This window comes from Panthera leo, chromosome A2, assembly GCF_018350215.1.
Source record: "Panthera leo isolate Ple1 chromosome A2, P.leo_Ple1_pat1.1, whole genome shotgun sequence".
Taxonomy (NCBI): domain Eukaryota; kingdom Metazoa; phylum Chordata; class Mammalia; order Carnivora; family Felidae; genus Panthera; species Panthera leo.
This window is the reverse complement of record NC_056680.1, coordinates 58,820,885-58,840,453: the sequence shown is the minus strand read 5'-3', so window position 1 is coordinate 58,840,453 and position 19,569 is coordinate 58,820,885. Positions and strand designations below refer to the sequence as shown.

Below are 19,569 nucleotides of genomic sequence, written 5' to 3'. Positions count from 1 at the left end.
GCTCCAGGCTCCAAGCTGTTAGCACAGAGCCTGATGTGGGTCTCGAACTCATGAACCGCGAGATCATGACCTGAGCTGAAGTCGGACTCTTAACTGACTGAGCCACCCAGGCACCCCAACAACTCACCCATTTAAAGTGCACACTTCAGTGGTTTTTAGAATTTTCATAGGTATGTGTAACTATCATAATAGTTTTTAGAACATTTTAATCAGCCCCTCCCCCATCTCTTACCTTCTAGCTATCAGTCCTCACTTGTCCTGTTCCTTCAAGCTGAAGGCAACCACTAATCTACTTTTTATCTTTAGAAATTTGCCTATTCTAAACATTTCAAAGAAGTGGAATTATGCAATATGTTGCTTTGTATGTCTGGCTTATTTCCCTTAGTGTAATGGTTTCAGGTTTCATGCATTTTGTAGTGAGTATCAGTATTTCATTCCTTTTTACGGCCAAATAATGTTCCCTTGATGGATGGACTACATTTTACTTTTCCATTCATCAGTTGGTTCTTTCCACTTCTTGGTTCTTATGGATAATGCTGACAAGAATGTTCATGTACAAATTTTTGTGGGGATATATATTTTCACTTCTCCTGAGTAGATGCCTAGGAACGGAACTGCTGGATCATATACTAATTCTCTGTTTAACCTTTTGAGGAACTTCCAGACTGTTTTCCACATTGGCTATAGAACTTTATATTGCCATGAGCAGTGTACGAGGGTTCTGATGTCTCCATATCTTTGGCAATACTTGTTATCTGACTTAAAAATTTTTTTTTAATGTTTATTTATTTTTGAGAGAGACAGAGTAGGAGTGGGGGAGGGTCAGAGAGAGAGGGAGACACAGAATCTGAAGCAGGCTCCAGGCCCTGAGCTGTCGGCACAGAGCCCATCGTGGGGCTCGAACCCATGAACTGCAAGATCATGACCTGAGCCAAAGTTGACATTTAACCGACTGAGCCAGGCACCCCTCTGAGTTTTTGATTATAGCCTTCCTAGTGGGTATGAAGTGGTATTTCATTGTGGTTTGAATTTGCATGTCTCTAATGACTAATGATATGAGCATCTTTTCATTTGCTTATTGGCCATTCATATATCCTTGGAGAAATATCTATTCATATATCTTTTTGCTCGCTTTAAAAATTGGGTTATTTTTCTTTGTATTACTGAGTTGTGGGAGTTCTTCTCTTATTCTAGATATGTAGACTTTGTCACATGTATGATTTGCAAATATTTTCTCCCATTTTGTAGGTTGCCTTGTCACTTGCTTTATTGGGTCTTTGGTACATAAAACTTTTAAATTTTGATGGAAGTCCAAAACAACTTCATTTGCTTTGGTTGCTTGTGCTTTTGGTGTCATATCTTTAAACTCACTGCCAAAGCCAAGGTCATAAAGACTTACCCTTATATTTCCTTTTATTTACCTGTATGTTGTTTTATCTCCTACATTTAGGTCTCCAGTCCATTTTGAGTTAATTTTTATATACGGTGTGAGGTAGGTGTTCAACTTCCTTCTTTCACATATCGAAATCCAGCTCTGCCTACACTATTTGTTGAAGAGACAAATGGGGGTTCTTTCCCCATTAGATTGTCTTGGCACCTTGTCAATCAGTTGAACTTAGATATACAGCTTTATTTCTGGATTCTCAGTTTCTTCCACTGCTGTATACGCTTGGTCTTCTCTTGCCCCATACCGTTAATTATTTAATTTGTGTTTATTTGAAACACTAGAGGGACTCCGTTATTACTATTATAATCTTTTGTTGCTAACAAATGTTCATGGTAAACAGTTTAAAACACACAAGTGCCCAAAGTGAATGTCCTGCCCCAGCTGCCCTTGAGCCCACTTGCAGGATGTACCCATTGTGTTTCCTGTGTAGCCTCATTGATGTTTACCTCTGAGTAGATACATGCATTTGTGTGTATGTATTCTTTCTTTCTCTCTCTAAAATAATAAAAAAAAATTGAGCTATACAAAGGGTTCTATGACTTTAAAAAATCAGGAGCATTATCCCCTAAACCCTTCCATGTTAGTTGTACGTTTTACCTCATTCTTTCTTTTTTTAAAAAGTTTATTTGCGAGAGAGAGAGAGAGCAAGTGAGCAGGGGAGGGGCAGAAGGAGAGGGAGAAAGAGAATCCTAAGCAGGCTCTGCACTGTTAGTGCAGAGCCTGATGCGGGGCTCGATCTCACGAACTATGAGATCATGACCTGAACCGAGATTGAGTCAGATGCTTATCCAACTGATTTACCCAGGCACACCTACCTCTTTCTTTCTTTCTTTCTTTGTTTCTTTGTTTGTTTCTTTGTTTCTTTCTCTTTCTTTCTTTCCTTCTTTTTCTTTCTTTCTTTCTTTCTTTCTTTCTTTCTTTCTTTCTTTCTTTCTTTCTTTTCTTTCTTTTTAATGTTTATTTATTTTTGAGAGAGAGAGTGTAAGGGAGGGGCAGAGAGAGGGAGACACAGAATCTGAGCTGTCAGCACAGAGCCCGATGCAGGGCTTGAACCTACGAGACATGAGATCATAACCTGAGCTGAAGTCGGTCACTTAACTGACTGAGCCACCCAGGTGCCCCTACCTCATTCTTTCTTAATGGCTCCATAATACTTCGTAGAAGATGTACACCATCATTTCCTTAACTAGTTCCGTATTGTTGCATATTTATGTTTTTGCCTTTTTTTGTTTTGTTTTGTTTTGTTTTTTTCTATTCCATTTCTTCCCTGTACATGTGGGAGCAGTTTTCTCGGCTGGATACCTGGAAGTGGAGTTGCTGATTATGGCTTTTGTCTTAAAGTCATCTTTAACGTTTTTCCCTCAACTGTGCTTTATGATGCCTTACACATATTAGGTACTTAATAAATATTTACTGAAGTGAACTCTAAAGGGTTTTTATTCTGGATTTATCCCTAGCTTGCTGTTTCATTTCAGTAAACTGTTTTATGACACCCTCATGCCTATTTCACTTCCTCTGAAATGAATGAAAGCGTCGGTTATCCAGTCTTCATTTAGCGGGAGCCGTGGTGGAAGGGGTCCAGCCGGGTTGCGATGTCTGCTCTATGTGTGGTGCCGGGGGTACATGGGGGCGGGGTGGGGGGTGGGAGGTCGCCCCGGCCCTCCAGGTGTTTGCACATCTTTTGGATGAGGCAGGTAGGGCCTGCTGTGCTTCCCTAAGAGCATACGTGTTGTGATGGGAGTAAAACGGAAGGGGACAATGGATGCTTATCTTGGGTGCTGTCAGGCAAGGTCCCATGGAGGAGGGACACTGAGATGCCCTCAAAGGAAGGGGAAGTTTTGGACAGGTGGAGACGTACTGGGGATGGACCGCTGCTGGTGGTTCTGGGCAGAGGAGCCGCGCAATGAATGCGGAGGAGGTGAGGAAGGTGGCCCCGTGGCATGCAGGGTGTGTGCAGGGAGCAGCAGGAAACAAAGCTGGAAAGCCGGCAGACGACGTGCGCTGGGCGGCCCACACGGGGCTTTGGCACCAACCTGCGAGGCGTTGGGCCACCTTGAGAGGTTTTGAGGAGGATTATGTTATTGAAGTTGGTCTGGAGGAAGTGGTGCGCTCAGGGGCATGAATGAAGGGCAGTCTGCATTTCCAGAGGTTTTTATGATGAAACTTTTTCCCTGTCCCTCTCTTCCCATCCTCACCTCTTCCCCCAGCTGTCCGAGAATGTGGTTAACCGCATGAAGGATCCCAACCAGCCTTGCAAAGCTGGGGAGCCAGCTCCGCCTCCTGCCCCTCCGTCTTCTACGCCTTCTACGGGTGGCTCCTCCAAAGGCCCCGAGAAAGGTATGGATGGTTGCAGGGACTCTGGGGGACGGGGGTGGGGTGGGGAAGCGGTGGCAAGTAGCCTTCCTGTCAGAACAGATTTGACAGCCAGTGTGGCTCCCGTTTGTCTCTGGGTGACGTTTCTGGTAACTGCTTTTCGGGAGAGTGTGGCTTTCTGCGCATGACAGCACCTTTGCTCAGAGCGCGTGTGCCTGGGGCCAGACCGGCTTGCCTCACTGTTCCAGTTTCTCAGTGAGTGACAAATGAGGCCGAAGGGCTTGGTTCGGCAATGCAGGTAAGAAGTCGCTGTTGAGGACCCGAGAGAAGCTTTGCCGTTACTGTTTGGCGTGGTTCAAAGAATGACAGGGATTTATGGGAATCGGGGCAGCGTGGAGGAACTGAGGCCATGATTTGGGCATTGGCCTCAGCGTCTCGAAGCAAGCCCTCACGTGAGGTGGTCCTTGGCCCAGCTGCTGGGATGGGTCACTGTGGCCTCCTGGAAGGGCCCGCCAGCCTGCCCATTTCAGGAGTTTCTCTTATCACGCCTACGCTGGCCGGAGCTCATTTATCCCTCTTCTCTGGGGCCCATAACAGATGAGGACATTTGTGCTTTTCTCTGAATGACTTTCAGCAAACAACGGAATGCGACAATTTCAGAAAGGATATAAGGTGCAGAAATACTAAGATATTACCCCCAAGGAAAGTCCTTGGGGCCGCGGCTGCTCTGTCCCATAAACACTTGTTTATGAGAAGCTGGGTCTTAGGTATTGCCTGCAACTTGTCTTTTCTGCCAGTCTTCCGTATGAGGTTGTAACATTGGAGAAGGCAGGAGCTGTATCCTGTCCACTCAGCGTTTGCTGACTGCTGGCCGGGGATCAGGGCGCGTGTGCCCGGTGCTGGCGCACAGCGATGAGTACACGGGGATGCCTCCCTTACGGCTCACGGCTCTAGTGAGGGGGCTGGATGTGTAACCCTGTAGGGTACATGTATCGTGATGTCCTAGAAGCATGCCTGTGGCCAGGGTAGCACAGAGGAGTGCCTCATTATTTTAGGGAGGGGCTTCAAGGGGAGATGATGTTTAAACTGGATTTTGAAAGATAGAGCAGTGGTTCAGGTATTCGCCTCTGCATAAATAGAGGCCCAGAGGTGTGGTACAGCCTGGCCTGTGTGGGGCCCTCGAAGCGATTTGCTATCTCTGGAGTACAAAGTGCGAGGAAAGGGGAGCTGTCGGGGCGGTGTTCAGGGGCCAGGTCACAGACCTCTGTGCAGTGGCCAGAGAGCTCTGCCTGCATACTTGCAGCCAGGGACTCTGGCCAGGCCTTCTACCAGCTCTTCCCTGTATTGTCTGCTTCAGGGCTTCCTGAACCTGCCCTGAGATCTTTTTGAGTATCAGTGAAGGGGTGAGTGAGATTCTTGAAACCCTCACATGACGCTCTTTTACTTTAACAAAAAGGGTGGCTCCCCCGATACCTACAGCAGCTGGTGAGAGAGGGGGTTGAAGAGGGCTGTAACTCAGTACACTTAAAAAAAATTTTTTTTTAACATTTATTTACTTTTGAGAAACAGAGCATGAGTGGGGGAGGGGCGGAGAGAGAGGGAGACACAGAATCAGAAGCAGGCTCCAGGCTCTGAGCTGTCAGCACAGAGCCTGACGCAGGGCTCGCACTGATGAACCATGAGATCATGACCTGAGCGGAAGTTGGACTCTTCACCGACTGAGCCACCCAGGTGCCCCACCCAGTACACTTTCATAAACTGAATTAACTGGGGAGAGGGAAAAAGTGATGAAAGAAGCCAAGAATGCCAAAATGTATCATGCACACGTCAGTTTCGACTTCGGAAGCTAAAAGAGGCCTTGGTTTTAGTCTTTGGTAGGTTTTAGCAGTTCAGGGAGCAAGAGTGTTGGTTCATTTGTCATTTGGTTTTAGTTGTAACAAAGTATTTTACTGTTTAAATGATTGTGAGTTTGAGTTTCTGAGTGCTGAAGAATAGTCAGCATAAATGGGCTGTCTTGAAGTTGACTAATTTTAAGATATTTTTACTTTTAAAATCAATGTTTGCTTTTATTTTAGCGATGGAACAAGATTAGAGAAAGAAGTTAAAATTAAATCCTTATGTCACACCATACCTCAGAATAAATGTCAGAGGAAATAAAAGATTTAAATGTACGAATCGAAACCATAAGAGTACAATAATAGTACATACAAGTACAATAAGTAGATTTTCTAAGCACTTCGTCAAGTGAAGAAACCCTGAGTTGAGACAAAAAGTGGGAAGTGTAACTATAAGAAATTAGGCAACTTAGAAAAAATAAATGAAGAATGAATGATAAACTAGAGAATTGTCACACGACAGAGTAGTAATAGTCCTAATATTGAGAGTTCTTAAAGATCTGTGACAGCTTAGTAGAAAATGTGCACAAATCATCATAAACATGTGATGAGATTCTCCGCTTGGCTAATAGTGAAAGACACACGTAAAATAGTGAGTGCCACCAAGGGGGCAGGGAAGTGGACAGGCGCCTGCGTGGAAGGTGGGAGTGTGGGTCAGTGTCGCATTCTCTGCCACAGGTAGATATGTTATTTTTGTAGTTATGACAAGAGAAAACTGTATGGAAAGCAAAAGTAATTATGATCAGTTACATGTCAATAAAAGCTGCTGTAAGTAAACAAATAAGAACAGGGAGCCTTATGTCAAAGGAAAAACCGGGTAACAGTTTACTAATTTTTACTCCCATTTGAGAGCCTGGCATGTTACCACAAGGCACTTGGGTGTGCCCTCCGCACTGGCCGGAGCACAGCCATGCCCATCCTTCTGTGAGCGGTGGTCTGCAAGCGTGAAGCATAGGGTGATTACTTTTGGAAGTGCCTCCCCGAAGGGTTGAGTGCTGGAGCCTCCGAATTCAGCATGCTTTAACAGGTCTTTGCAGAGGGATAGCAAGTCCTCACGGATTCTCTCCCAAAGCCTGGTTCTTTCGCAGTTTTCTTGTGCAGTCTGAGACTCTGCTGCTTTAGAAACCTGTGTTGGAGGGGAGGGACATGTGGCCAAGGCCACAGAAAGTGTTGAGCTTTGGCAGAAAGATGGTTTGGGAAGGGTGAAGGCGGTGGGGAGAAGGAAGGGTGACAAAACCTTCAGTGTCACCAAGTGGTGGCGACTGTGGAGTGGATTGTGTTTCTTGGAAATTGCCAAGGTCATGGCTGTCAAGAGGTAGCTCCCCTCTAACAATATTAGAGGTGATGCAGGTGGAGTGATAGATAAAATGTTATTAATGTGGAGGTGTTTGCCACTCTTAAGACTAGAGATCTGTAGAATGGGCTACTAAGGGAAACACTGAAGGAGCTGCCCCACTACTCCCCTCAAAAGGATGCAGGTGGCTGGTCTTTCTGCATGAGGCAGAGGAGAGGGTTCCCTCAGCCTTTCTGGGCCGGCGTTTGGGAGATGACCTAGATTCGAGGTAATTGCAGAATGAGGAGTGATGGGTTGGGAACACGGCACTCAAGTGGCTGTGCCTGCTGCTCGCCCCAGGCAGTGAGCAGTCCTGGTAAGAACGAGGGAGCAGATGGCCTTCAGGCTGTGCCTCTCCAGGCTGGCTGGGTCAAGGGTGTGTTCTGTGTCTGTAAGGCGTATCCATCCAGGGCAGTGCCCTCCTGAGCCCTCTCCCAGGTGACTGCCATGCCTTCGTTGATCCCGAGGAGCTGCTGACTGGCCTTTTCTTCTCATCCTTTCGCAGACTCCAAACCGCCCAGGTCTGAGTATGGTGGTGGCCGTCAGCCCTCAGGGGTGGAGGAGGATTTCCTCAAGAGGTAAGCCCAGGTGTCCATTCATCCCTGGCCCTGCGCTCTGATGGAGCGTTCTCTCCTCTCGGGGTATCTTCCCCTTGCCCGAAGGTCTGAGCGCTTATCTTACCTACACTGCACGAGAACCCTACCGGACAGGGGGCGCTGGGCCTAGTTTAAGGTGAAGAAACACCAAAGGTAGCCTGGGAGTGTTGATTGCTGACGTTCTTAAAAATACACTTTAAAGAGCTAGGACTAGCGGCGTGCCTGGTTGGCTCAGTTGGCGAGCGTCCGACTTCAGCTTGGGTCATGATCTCATGGTTTGTGGGTTCGAGCTGCACATTGGGCTCTCTGCTCTTACCACAGAGCCTGCTTCAGATCCTCTGTCCTTCCCTCTCTCTGCCCCTCCCCTGCTCATGTTTTCTCTCTCTCTCTCTCAAAAAAAAAAAAAAAAAAAAAAATATATATATATATATATAAATAAAAATAAAAAGTTAGGATTAGCTTTGCACAGTGGCAGTATCGTAGCCAATGAGGTTTATCTGAGGTGCTAATTGAAAACTTTTCCCAGTACCCCGCCATGACAACTTGAAGTATAGTCGGGGTGGAGGGGTGGGGGTGGGGGGGAACTAGGACTAAGTAGCTGAGTGGGTGGACCCTCTGTGCCTGTGTATGCATGCTGGCATATTTTTAGAGGTAAGAAGAAGAAAGAAAAAGAGCCCACACAATTCTTACTAGTTGCCTAGATGGACCGCTCCAGGCTGTTGGTGACTTTCCATCCACATAGGCCACAACCACGGAGAGCTGGTTACACCTCTGAACCGGGCCCTTCGTGCCCTCCCCTGAGGCTAAAATAGTGGCTAAGGCACAGAAGCCCTCAGAGTGCAGGTCTGCATCCTGATTGTGTGCTGCACTAGTGACCTGGGAAGATCACTGCATTTCTCTAGGCCTTGGCGAAGGCCGTAACTGGAGGATCTCTTTGACTGGGGTATTGTCAGGATTAAATATGTTAATAAAGCGCTGAAGCCCAACACCAGGGAGTTCTCAGTGAACGTTAACTGGTTGTTATTGATTGACTTCCTCTACACCCTTTAGGACATTGGCCTTTGTAGCAGAGGACCCAGCGAGGTAGCTTGGGGGGCCCAGTGTCAGCCATAGTCGGGTGGCTCGATCTCAGTGAGGTCACCTGAGCTGGGTCTGTTCCATAGGCATGGATTGAAACCCACATTCTAAGAATTTCCCCTCTCTGATCCTAAGAGGCCTCTCCAAGAATAACTAACCTGAACCTTTTTGTTTATTTTTTGTACTTTTAAATATTTAAAAAATGTTCACCTAACACATGCTAATGAAAGATTCGGGAAGTATATAAAATGGAAAAAATCACCCATAGATTCATCATCTCATAATAACCCCTCTTAATATTTTGAAGTGTTTCTTTCAAATGTCTTCTTTCCCCTAGTTTAGGATTATTTTTCAAGTTATATATATTTTTATAGTTTTTTTTAATAAAGTTATATATAATTTTATGTTGTTTTTTTACATAGCTTTATAATTGTTTTCCATTTGTTACACCTGCTTTGTAAACATTTTGATTTTTTTAAGTTTATGCATTTATTTTTGAGAGAGAGAGAGAGAGAGAGAGAGAGAGAGAAAGAGAAGAGCATGTATGTACACGTGCCAGGGGAGGGGCAGAGAAAGAGGGAGAGAGAATTTCCCCAGCAGGCTCCTTGCTATCGGCACAGAACCCAATGTGGGGCTTGATCCCAGGAACCGTGAGATCCTGACCTGAGCCGAAACCAAGAGTTGGACGCCTAATCTGCTGAGCCACCTAGGTGCCCCAACAATTTTATTTCTAAAAGTATTGTTTATTGTTTCTCACTTTTTAGATTCAGCCTATTGACAAATCTAAGTGTATATTGGTCTAATGATGATATAGTATACCATTGTACCATATATTCTTTAACTTGACCTTGATACTGGACACTTAAGTTGTTTGCATTTTTCTACGCTATAGTAAATAATTCTTGTAAGAGCATCTTGGTGCTAATAACTTTTTTCTGTCTTTAGGATTATTTTACTAGGCAGAATGCCCAGAAATAGGTCAAAGGGTAGGATTACATTCAGGACGGGAGAGTTCAATGTTCCAAACAAAAGACTGCTGTCATCTAAACTGTTCAAGCTTTCAAGTGGAAGCAGAAGAAAGTGGGGCTTCCCACCCCGCCTGCCCACTGTGTAGGAGTGGCTAGCCAGGGATCTGAACCCGTGCCCTGAGATTCTCTGGTTTGGCACGTGGCTGTCTGATTCCTCACCTGGAGGTCAGGTCTCCTTCTTTTCCTAATCCGTCCTGGCTGAGAAAGTATCACTGCATCCCCTTGCCTTGGGGACCGTCACAGATTCCTGATCCTCTCCCGCTGGCCTCAGAGATCCCCTGGCCCCTGCCAGCTGTGTGAGGACGCAGACCTTTTCTTTTCTACCTTCTGCCGGTCACACCATCTGCATCTCTCTTCCGGCACAGGTATAAACAGGAGCAGGCCAAGGTCCAGGACGAGTTGTTCCAGGTGGTGACGAGGGAACGAGAGGCAGCCACCAAGCACAGGAGTGCGTCCATGCAGCGGGGGGAGGGCAGCGTTGACCAGGACAAGCGGAAGTCAACCCAGTTGGTGAGTGCAGGTCTTCTGAGCTGGCCTTTAGTGCTCTGGCGGCTCTGGGAGGCGGAGGTTAGGTCCTGGAGCCTGATCTGTATGAGGTCCTGGGGCCTGGCTTCATCTCTGTAGAAAGGGTATCTTTTTGGGGATCAGGGGCTTGAGTTCCTCTAGCCCTGGCTCTGCCACTGACTTGCTTTGCTGCCTCTGGCCTGTATTTTCAGTCTCGGGGATGCTCAGGTTTATATGGTGAGGGCTGGATCGCTCAGCAGTCTGGTCCCACTCTGAAACTTCATAGTTGTAATGGGTATGTGTGCCAGGAGAGTATGAAGGGAGAGGACTAGGGGCTTGGGGGCATGCGATAATGAGACGGAGAACACAGTTTTCAAGGTAGGCAGCCTGGGTACGAATCCCAGCTCCTTTCTTACTAGCTTGGGCCCGTCCTCCAGTGTCTGTGAGCCTTGGTGGAGGATTGTGACGTTTGCACACACACAGGATTGCCCAAGGGATTAGGGAAGATGATAACTGTCCAGGATTTAGCATGTGCCTGGCAGATTATAAGAGCGCCCCATTATTGCCGTTACTGTTATTAATACATTTAAGTGATTGGAGACTGTTAGGATTCTTACTGCCGTGAGTGAAGGCTTTATTTCACAATGGCAAAAGTCTCGAAATGTCCCAGGGTTGACTAATTCAGGGGCTCACTGGCATCATCATGGAGCCCCGCCCTCCTTCCACTCTGCCGGCCTCAGTATGCCAGTGCACTCTCTGGCCAGACACCCCCACAGTTCAAAGATAGCTGCCCTGCTCCCTACCAGGTCTTCTGCAGATGGGGCCACCCTCAGAAGAAAAGACTTTCCTGGAAGCCCCCAGCAGAAAGCCTCTGACATCACATTGGCCTGAATTGCATCAGGCGCCCATGGCTAACCCAGTCCTCTGCAGAGGAACGGGGGGGCTCCACTGATTGAAGCGAGGGCTCCTTTCTAGTCACATGGGGCAGTGGGTGGGTATCCAGATAGAATCAGGGCTGACGGTAATAATTCTTCCAGTTCTGTTTCCATGTGGGAAAACCCCCGCATGTCCAAGAAATTCTCTGACACCAGCTGGGTGTCCTACAGTTAAACTCCATCCTCAGGCTCCAGAGGGTAAGGGCTCAGTGCACAAGACTGCCCCCTTCCCCCACTTCAGACACCAGTCAAACCAGGTTACCACCTGTGCCTCTGGCTGACTGGTTGTTAATTAGAGGTTCCCATGACCCCCTTGTTTGACCGATTTGCTAGAGTGGCTCACGGAACTCAGGGAAACATTTAACTTCCTAAAAGGATTATAAAAGGATTTAGCTCAGGAACAGCCATATGAGAGAGGTCCATAGGACCAGGTGTTTAGGGAGAGGATGTTGACCTTCCTTCCGTGTCCTGTGCCAGTGCACCACTCCCCCAGAACCACTGCATGTTCACCAATCTAGAAGCGCTTTAAACCCAGTTGTTTCAGGGTGAAACTGGGGGGAGGCTTTATTACCTAGGTGTGATTGAGTAAATTGTTGGCCATTGGTGATGGAACTCAACCTCCGGCTCCCCTCCCCTCCCAGGGGCTCAGGGGTACGGCTGAAAGTTCCAACCCTCTGGTCATTTGGTTGGCTCCACTGATAAGCAGTCCTCATCCTTAGGTCCAATGTAAAAGTCCTCTCGTTAATGTAAAAAAAGACACCTTTCTCTCTCTCATCACTTCGGAAATTCCAAGGGTTTTAGGAGCTCTGTGCCAGTAACAGTAGATAAAGATTAAATATTTAGTTCTTATTCTAAATCATGAAATCACAGCAAGGAGGGTGGGGAGAGGGGACGGAGGAGTGGCTGTAGCAGCATCTAATATCGTCTGCCTCAGAGGCCATGGGCTGTGAGGCGAGCACCTGTCTCAGGTGGGTTGCCTGATGTACCCTGGACTCCACAGAAGGAAGTTGGGGACGCAATGAGACCACGCGGGACTGTGCCCTGGGTTGTGGTGGGGAGGAAGGCCTCTGCAGAGACATGGAAAGCTGTGGCAGGTACAGAAGGAATTCTGGTTGAGCTAGGCCCTCTGGGAAATATGAACAATGTAGGGTCCTTGCTCTTAGGAAATTTTCAGTCTAGTGGGGAAGACAGATTTAAACCAAAAACTTAGAAAAAGGGCAACTTGGTGACAGTAAGCGTGAAATGGAGGTAAGGTTGATGTGCTTGGGAATGCAAAGGCAGGGGTGCACCTGCTGGTAGCAGACATGACTTTGACTCAGCCTTGAGCGATATGGGGCCCCCAGGCTGAGGGAGCATCTGGGGGGAGACGGGTGTGGAGGAGGTGATGGGACACAATGAGAGAGGTGAGTGAGGCGTGAAGCCACCTCGCAAACTTGACCCACAGAATAGCTCGCCATCGCTCTGAAACCACGGAGGAGTCCCTGGAGTTCATCAGGATGACGATGACGTGATCTGACTTGTGTCTTTAGAACCCTGTGGCTTCCTGGTGAAGAATCAGTTGCTGCAGAGAGAAACTGGGGTGAGGACATGGTTTTAGAGAATCTTGCAGTGAGTCTCTGAGGGGCAGGCAGGTTGTCACCCCTCGGCAGGGTGCTGACAGCCAAGTTGAAAGGACCCTCGTTCTGGAGATGAAGGGTTAATCAATATGGCATGAGCAAACCAAGTTGGCCACGTGGGACAGTCACCTAGCATGGAAAATTGCAGCCTACACATGTGGTGTCTCTTCATTCTCACCTGGAATGTGTTAATTACGATGAAAGGGGATTCACAACTTCCCTTCTTTCTCCTGTAAAGGAGAAGGCTGGGTCCCCGCCTCCTTGAGACTGTCCTTGGAGGAGAACCTTTACAAGCGGGAAGAGGTTTAAATGACCTTCACCACAGGTGTGTGGGTTTTCTTTTTTAATAAAGGAAAACTTTCAAATAAGATGCATTCTATGCCCCCCAGTTTCTGGATGGATAATGCTCTTCTGAACCTGAGTTCTTAAGGAAGAGCGAAGCAAGTGACTTCCTTCGTTTTGAAAATGTTGGTTCACTACTTTTGTGGGTGTTCCATTTTTTGGCTGTCCAGCATCCATCTGTCCATGCAGTTAGTGCCCTGTTTTCTTTTGGGATTTGCCCGTCTCCTGTTGTGTGTTATCTCGGTGGGATTGCAATTCCAGTGCCCAGCTTCCTTGATGGAAGCTAGATCTCCTTTCTCCCCTGGCCTCGGGATAGCCAGGGCCCAAGGGCAGCCAGTCGAACCCTTTTTCTGAGGCCTTTTTGTTTTGAGTGAGTGCGGAGGTCGGGGTAGGATTGCTCACTGTAGCCGAGGGTTGCTTGTGAAGACCTTCATCTAGCGAGGCTGTCTTGCTGTCTCCCGTACCTCCACGACGCCCACTCGTTTCTGTCTGGCTCTCCTGCCTTCTTTAGGATCGAATCACCTGCCGATTACCTGCGGTCAGCTCTCCTTTGCTTGAGTTAGCTGGAGTTGGTTTCCGTTGATTGGTGCTGTAGCAGATGCAAGGGGACACACGAATGTGGTTTTGAAGGCTTCAACCAGTCAGTGCTCAATGCGAACAGAGGAGAAAGGAAGTTAGGACCGGGCCCTGTTTTGTATGTCAGCAGGGGCGTGAGGCACTCACCTTGATGCTGAGCGATGCCACAGCCATCACATCCATTTGGGTTGTTGTGGTTGGCAGGGACTTTTAGTGGAGATAATTCCTTAAAAAAATTTTTTTTTTAAACACTTATTTATTTTTGAGACAGAGACAGAGCATGAACGGGGGAGGGTCAGAGAGAGAGGGAGACACAGAATCTGAAACAGGCTCCAGGCTCTGTGCTGTCAGCAAAGAGCCCGACGCGGGGCTCGAACTCACGGACGGTGAGATCATGACCTGAGCTGAAGTCGGACACTTAACTGACAGCCACCCAGTCGCCCCAGATAATTCCTTTTTTTTTTTTTTTAAAAAGTTTATTTATTCTGAGAAAGAGAGAGAGAGAGAGAGCGAGCACGTGTGTGAGTGGGGTAGGGGGAGGGACAGAGAGAGAGAGGCAGAGAGAGAGAGAATCCCAAGCAGGCTCCACACTGGCACCGTGGAGCCTGATGTGGGGCTCGAGCTCACAAACTGCGAGATCATGACCTGAGCTGAAATAAGAGTCGGACACTTAACTGACTGAGTCACCCAGGCTCCTCGAGTGGAGATTGTGCTTTAGAATATTTAAATAAAAGGAGAAAGAAGAACCTGAACAGAAGCATAGAGAATTTTCTTTTCCTCATCCAAGTCTTCCACATGTGCGGACTGAAGGAGCCTGGTGGTCAGAGCACTTAAGGTTCTAGTGTTTGGATCACAGCACATCCTCCCAGCCTCGGGGCCAGGTTGGACCCGGAGGCGGGTGTGATATGGTCTCCGGCTATATGAGCTGGCCTCCTACTTCTTTCTCCTTGGTGCCTTCTCTCTCTGCCTAGTGTCCTCAAGCCCTGCACCCTTGAACCTGTAGCCTTGTCTGGAGGACTTTCTTTCGAGTGTGCTGAGTTCAGTTTGACATTTAATGTGCTCTCCTGCCCTCTCTTTTGCCTCTGACTTTTACAATATTGATTTTTTAATCTTCTGCATGAGGGAATAATTCAGCTCATTATTAGGAAAAGTTCATAAAACTAATGATGAGGAAAGATAATAATTTTTATAACCTACTTCTGATGACAGAAGTGTTCCCATTTCCTATTGAGCAGTAGGGGGCTGTTTTGGAATATATTTGTACGTGTTTTCTGTCACTTGAAGACTGGTAGGGTCCCAGATATCATTGGAGTGAAGGCCCTGGGGGGTCATCGGAGCCCCTGTTAGTGATGTATGCTTTCCTTTGAATTGGGGGAGGATGTTTGGAGTCCCAAATGTTCTAGAGAGAAATCAGAACAGAGTAGTTTCTTGGGTTGAGTCTCCTGATGGGCAGAGCTCTACTGTAGGGGAGAATGAGATTTATGACCTTGCCTGTTGGATTCCTGACACATTATTAGGTATGGGCTTGCAGTATACCTAACAGGAAGCAAAAACTTTCATTTCATTTCATTTCTCTTTTGGTGAGTGATTCTTTCATAAAAGAATCATTCTTTCATGAAAGAATCATTATTTTCTATCTATATTCTCTGTGTGCCTATTATGTTAGGCCCTGGGTTCATTTCTTGATAAATGGAAATATCAAGAGAAGCTCTGTTCATTAGGGGATGTAAGTATTCTCGGAAGTGACTGGACAGCGTTATGGTGTCCGACCAAAGGGACAGGGGGACACTAGAGGAGGAAAGAGGCAGTGACAACGGCCTCTTCCTGGCGGGTCAAGAAAGTCTTCTGTGGGGAGGTCACCCATGGGCTGGTTCTTGAAGACTCAGGAGAGGCTCTCCTGGTGGGGAAGGCTGAGAAAAAGTGTTGCTCATGAAGGGCGCAGCTAGAGTGGAAGCCGGGGGTGGGTGGGGACACGCCGCCTGGCCACTGCGAGTAGGGTGTGGCAGGCAGGTGTGCGTCTGGGATGCAATTCTGCAAGTCTGATGGTGACCTTCCAGAGAGGGTTTTCTTACTCCTCAAAAGAGATGCACAAGGAGAGAATTTTTCTTCCACTGGACGGTGGATATGGGGAAAGGCCTGAAATAGCGGATGAAGAAGTTGGGACCAAATCCTTCTTCTTCTGGACAGAAGCTGTGAGTGCTTCTCTGCGTGGATGTGGCCCCTCACCTGAGGACTTGCCCAAGAATGGCTGTCCTGCTCGGCTTTCCAGTTTGCGGCGGCAGTGGGGGGGGGGGGGGTTGATCTTTTTATTGTTCAGACTCTCTAAGAAGCTGCCACGTAGGTCTCTGAAGTCTGTAGCCAGGATTTGAGGAAAATGTCAGATTTGGAAGTTTTTGATTTGCAGGTTTCTGAACTCCTGAGTGAGGTGGACCATTTATTTTGGTTTCATTATAGCTACACCCCTTCTTCCTAGTTCCCCCTCCTACATCTTCGTCAGTCTTGTTCCTCAGCTTACAAGCTCCTTGAGGATAGGGGCTGTGGCAAGATCATTTTGGTCTCCTCAGTAGTGCTCAGCGAATTTTAGAGGCACAAGGATGGTTAGGGAATGGCAGAGCTCAAGTGGATGAGGGGTGCGGGGCAGTGCCCCCTGCAAATAGGTGGAAGCAGGTACCCGGATAGCAGCTCACAGGTCTCTCCTTTTCAAACAATAAAACAGATGCTCACAAAACCTAGCAGCCTTTCAGTGTCACGATCTCTTGGAGTCGACTAGTTTACGTGACTCCTAACCAGAGACTTACAGACTTTGGGTTTAACTTGTGTGGACAAAGGCCGAGGGTGGGCTGGTGACTCAGGCCCGGGGTCAGGCCGCACTCTAGCTGATAATGCAGCTGAGGAGGCCTGACGCCTGGGGGCAGCGACTTGGCATGGCTGTTTGTTTTAGAACTTTGTGGCTCGGGACTCCGGTGGCCTTGTCCTGACACTTCCTCCAATTTGAGCTACGGATAGAGATCCTGAATTCCCATGGAGATCTGTTTGTCAGCACCTAGATGGTTGGTAAAAGCCATCATCTGAAGAGAAAAAAAAAAATGGGCAGGTCATCCACAGCCCCTTTCTTTGCTTCCCTAAATCTTGCGGTCTGTTTTTTTCTAGATTAGATCAGGGATTGACACACTTTCTCTGTAAAGAGCCAAAGAGTAAATATTTTAGATTTTTGCAGGCCACATATGGCCTCTGTCACATATTCTTTTGTCATTGTTGTTTTTACGGCTCTAAAAAATGTGAAAAAACCAAAAACCACAAAACATTCTTAGCTCAGAGGCCACGCCAAAAGAGGTGATCGGTTGGATTTGTCTGGTGAGCTGTAGTTTGCTGACCCCTGGGCTTGACAGTGCAGCTCCAAAGATTGTAATTTTTTGAGTCTGTCTGAGTCATCAGATGCCGCAGGCAGCTGGGGGGCAGTGGTGCTGATGCTGATCCTGGTTCCTCACTGGTTACTGTTCCCGTGAAAAGTTTCACAACACATCGGTACCTGATAGTTTCAGTCTTCCGATTGGTGAAATGAGGACTTTTCTGGAGACGGTGCGGTGAGCTCTTTGGGAAGACTCATGCACTTTTACTTTAACTTCTGATTCTTTTTACATTTGGCATTTTTTTAGAGTTTCCATTTCTCTATTGAAATTCCCCATCATCTACACGTTGTCCACTGTTTCCTGTGGATCCTCTAAATGCATTTATCATAATTGTCTAAAGTTTCTGGTAATTCTGACATCTGGGTTATCTCTGGGTTTGGTTCAGTTGATTATTTCCTCTCTTGATAATGGGTCCCATTTTCCTACAGCTTTATGTGCCTTGTAATTTTTTATTGATGCTGGACATCATGCAGAGAAGAACAGTAGAGGCTGAGGAAAATAGGCTTTATGCCCAGAACTGGCCACTCTTCTTCTTTTGACCGGCCATTAGCGTGGGATGCTGGGTAAATTTAGTCTGTATTTAAGCAGGGCGTGGGCTCTGTTGTTTGGCTTCAGACTCTGTGAGGGTAGGACCCAAACCTGTTTAGGAGGGCTTGGGATCTGGGTAGCACAGGGTTTGTCTGTGCTGTCCTGTTTTCCCATCAGACTTTTGAGAGGCCCCGCTTATCTCACCCCAGGGTGCTTCCTTGCACCTTCTCCAGTGGCTGGCGGCTGCTGGGCAGTGCTTGGTGTAGGGCCTGGAGCACCATGGGCTTCTCTCCATCTTCTGCTGGCCCTGTGCGCCTGTGCCTCGGGGGTCCATGGAGGGTATTTCAGTCACTTTCCCTGCCCTGTCCCCAGGACTTTCAAACAGTATACATAAGGAGGAAGAGGCTCATAACTCATGCCACCTTTATTTCACTCTTCCCTTTGGTTGTCATCATTTTATTTTTTAATTTTTTAAAAGTTTATTTATTTTTGAGAGAGAGCGAGTGAGAAAGAGCGTGAGCTGGGGAGGGGCAGAGAGGGAGAAAGAGAGAGAGAGAATCCTGAGCAGGCTCCATCTCGTGACTGTGAGGTCATGACCTGAGCTGAAATAAAGAGTCAGATGCCTCACTGACCGAGCCCCCCCGGGCGCCCCCAGTTGTCATCACTTTGAAGCACACTTCACACCCCAAGGAAAATGAAAAGGGCACAGTAGCATGATTGATTTTGCCTCCTCTCTCGATATCCGGCCCGTATGGGTACTGCTGTATGTAGTCCTTCCACTGGGCAGGTGGGCCGTCCACAAGGCACGAAGGACGTTCACGGAGCCCACCACCACCATGCCCCATTTGCAGCCACATTCACTCAAAGAGCAAGAATGGGTGTATTCAGAATGTTAGAGAATTAGAATAATCGGAAGGGCAGCTGAGGCTTCTTGGGTTCCTGCTTTCTTCATTAAGGGCCAATTGAAAACTACCTGGCCTTGTGGCCATATGGTAGGATGATTTTTAGAGACAGGAAGACTACAGATAGGCTTGTATGGAAACCGGTTCAACCATATTTTTAGCTGGTTACACACCAAAAAAAGGAACTTTGGTTTATTTCTCATGTATTTTCTACAAACTGGGGGGGCGGGGGGGAGGGCATAAAAACCAGTTGGGGACTACGAGCCTGGTGCGTAAGTTCAGGGCTGGCCCCCAGTGCATCAGGACTGGATCGCGGTGCTCGTGGGTGGTTGGTGTGGATCGACTGGTGGAGCCACTGATGGAAGATGCCCGGCACCCAGGAGCTCCAGGAAGTAGAATGTTGCTCTAGACTAGCGAAGTGGACAGAGCTGTGCCCAGATGAGCCCATCCCTGGGGTCCCTTCACTCGTCTGTGCTGTTTCCTTCCAGAGATAGAAGTGGGGCAGACAGGGTTGTGCATTGTTGGGGCACTTCAGCCTTCTTCTCTTCTCCGTTTCCATCCGTGGGCTTACGACATGGGGTTGATGTGAACTGATTCCTAGAACAAACCAGTCATGCAGGCTTCTGGAGAGACAGGCTGGAGTAGTGTGGAGGTGGGGGGCTCACGGAAACACCCTGGTGATGGGCAGCTGCCTGGGGCTTCCCACCTGCGTGGTATGGAACGCGGGCCCTCCGGCTCAGCATCACTACTTTTTGTCCACCTGGCTGTGTCTCAGGATCACTTGGGAAGTTGGCAAAAATACACAGGCCAGACACAACCGGATCAGACTCTTTGTTTCTGTGGCCCTGGAATCTGTATTTTTAACAGCCTCCACCTGATGCTGGGGGTGGGTAGGCCCAGAGCCGGCTCCTGGACTAATGTTGGGAGCTGGGTACCCCACGGAGGTTGTGCTCCTCTTGCCGTTTAGGCCCCTGAGTGATGGGCAGTGTTCCCACTGGTGCCGTGGCTCCCCACGGTACTCGAGGGCAGGGCTGTGCTAGTTGAAATGTGCGGCAGGTGACTAATAG

General features: G+C 47.9%; 1 protein-coding gene across 6 annotated transcripts in view; it reads left to right on the top strand.

Annotated features, from left to right (window-relative positions):
• The window catches only part of CHCHD6 (coiled-coil-helix-coiled-coil-helix domain containing 6), a 249,607-nt gene that overhangs the window by 16,652 nt on the left and 213,386 nt on the right, over positions 1-19,569 (top strand). For all 6 annotated transcript variants that reach the window (XM_042912653.1, XM_042912633.1, XM_042912663.1 and 3 more), the window contains exons 2-4: positions 3,655-3,784; positions 7,494-7,566; positions 10,055-10,199. In XM_042912653.1, coding sequence (XP_042768587.1) covers positions 3,655-3,784; positions 7,494-7,566; positions 10,055-10,199 — 348 coding nt within the window. The remainder of the gene's footprint in view (positions 1-3,654; positions 3,785-7,493; positions 7,567-10,054; positions 10,200-19,569) is intronic.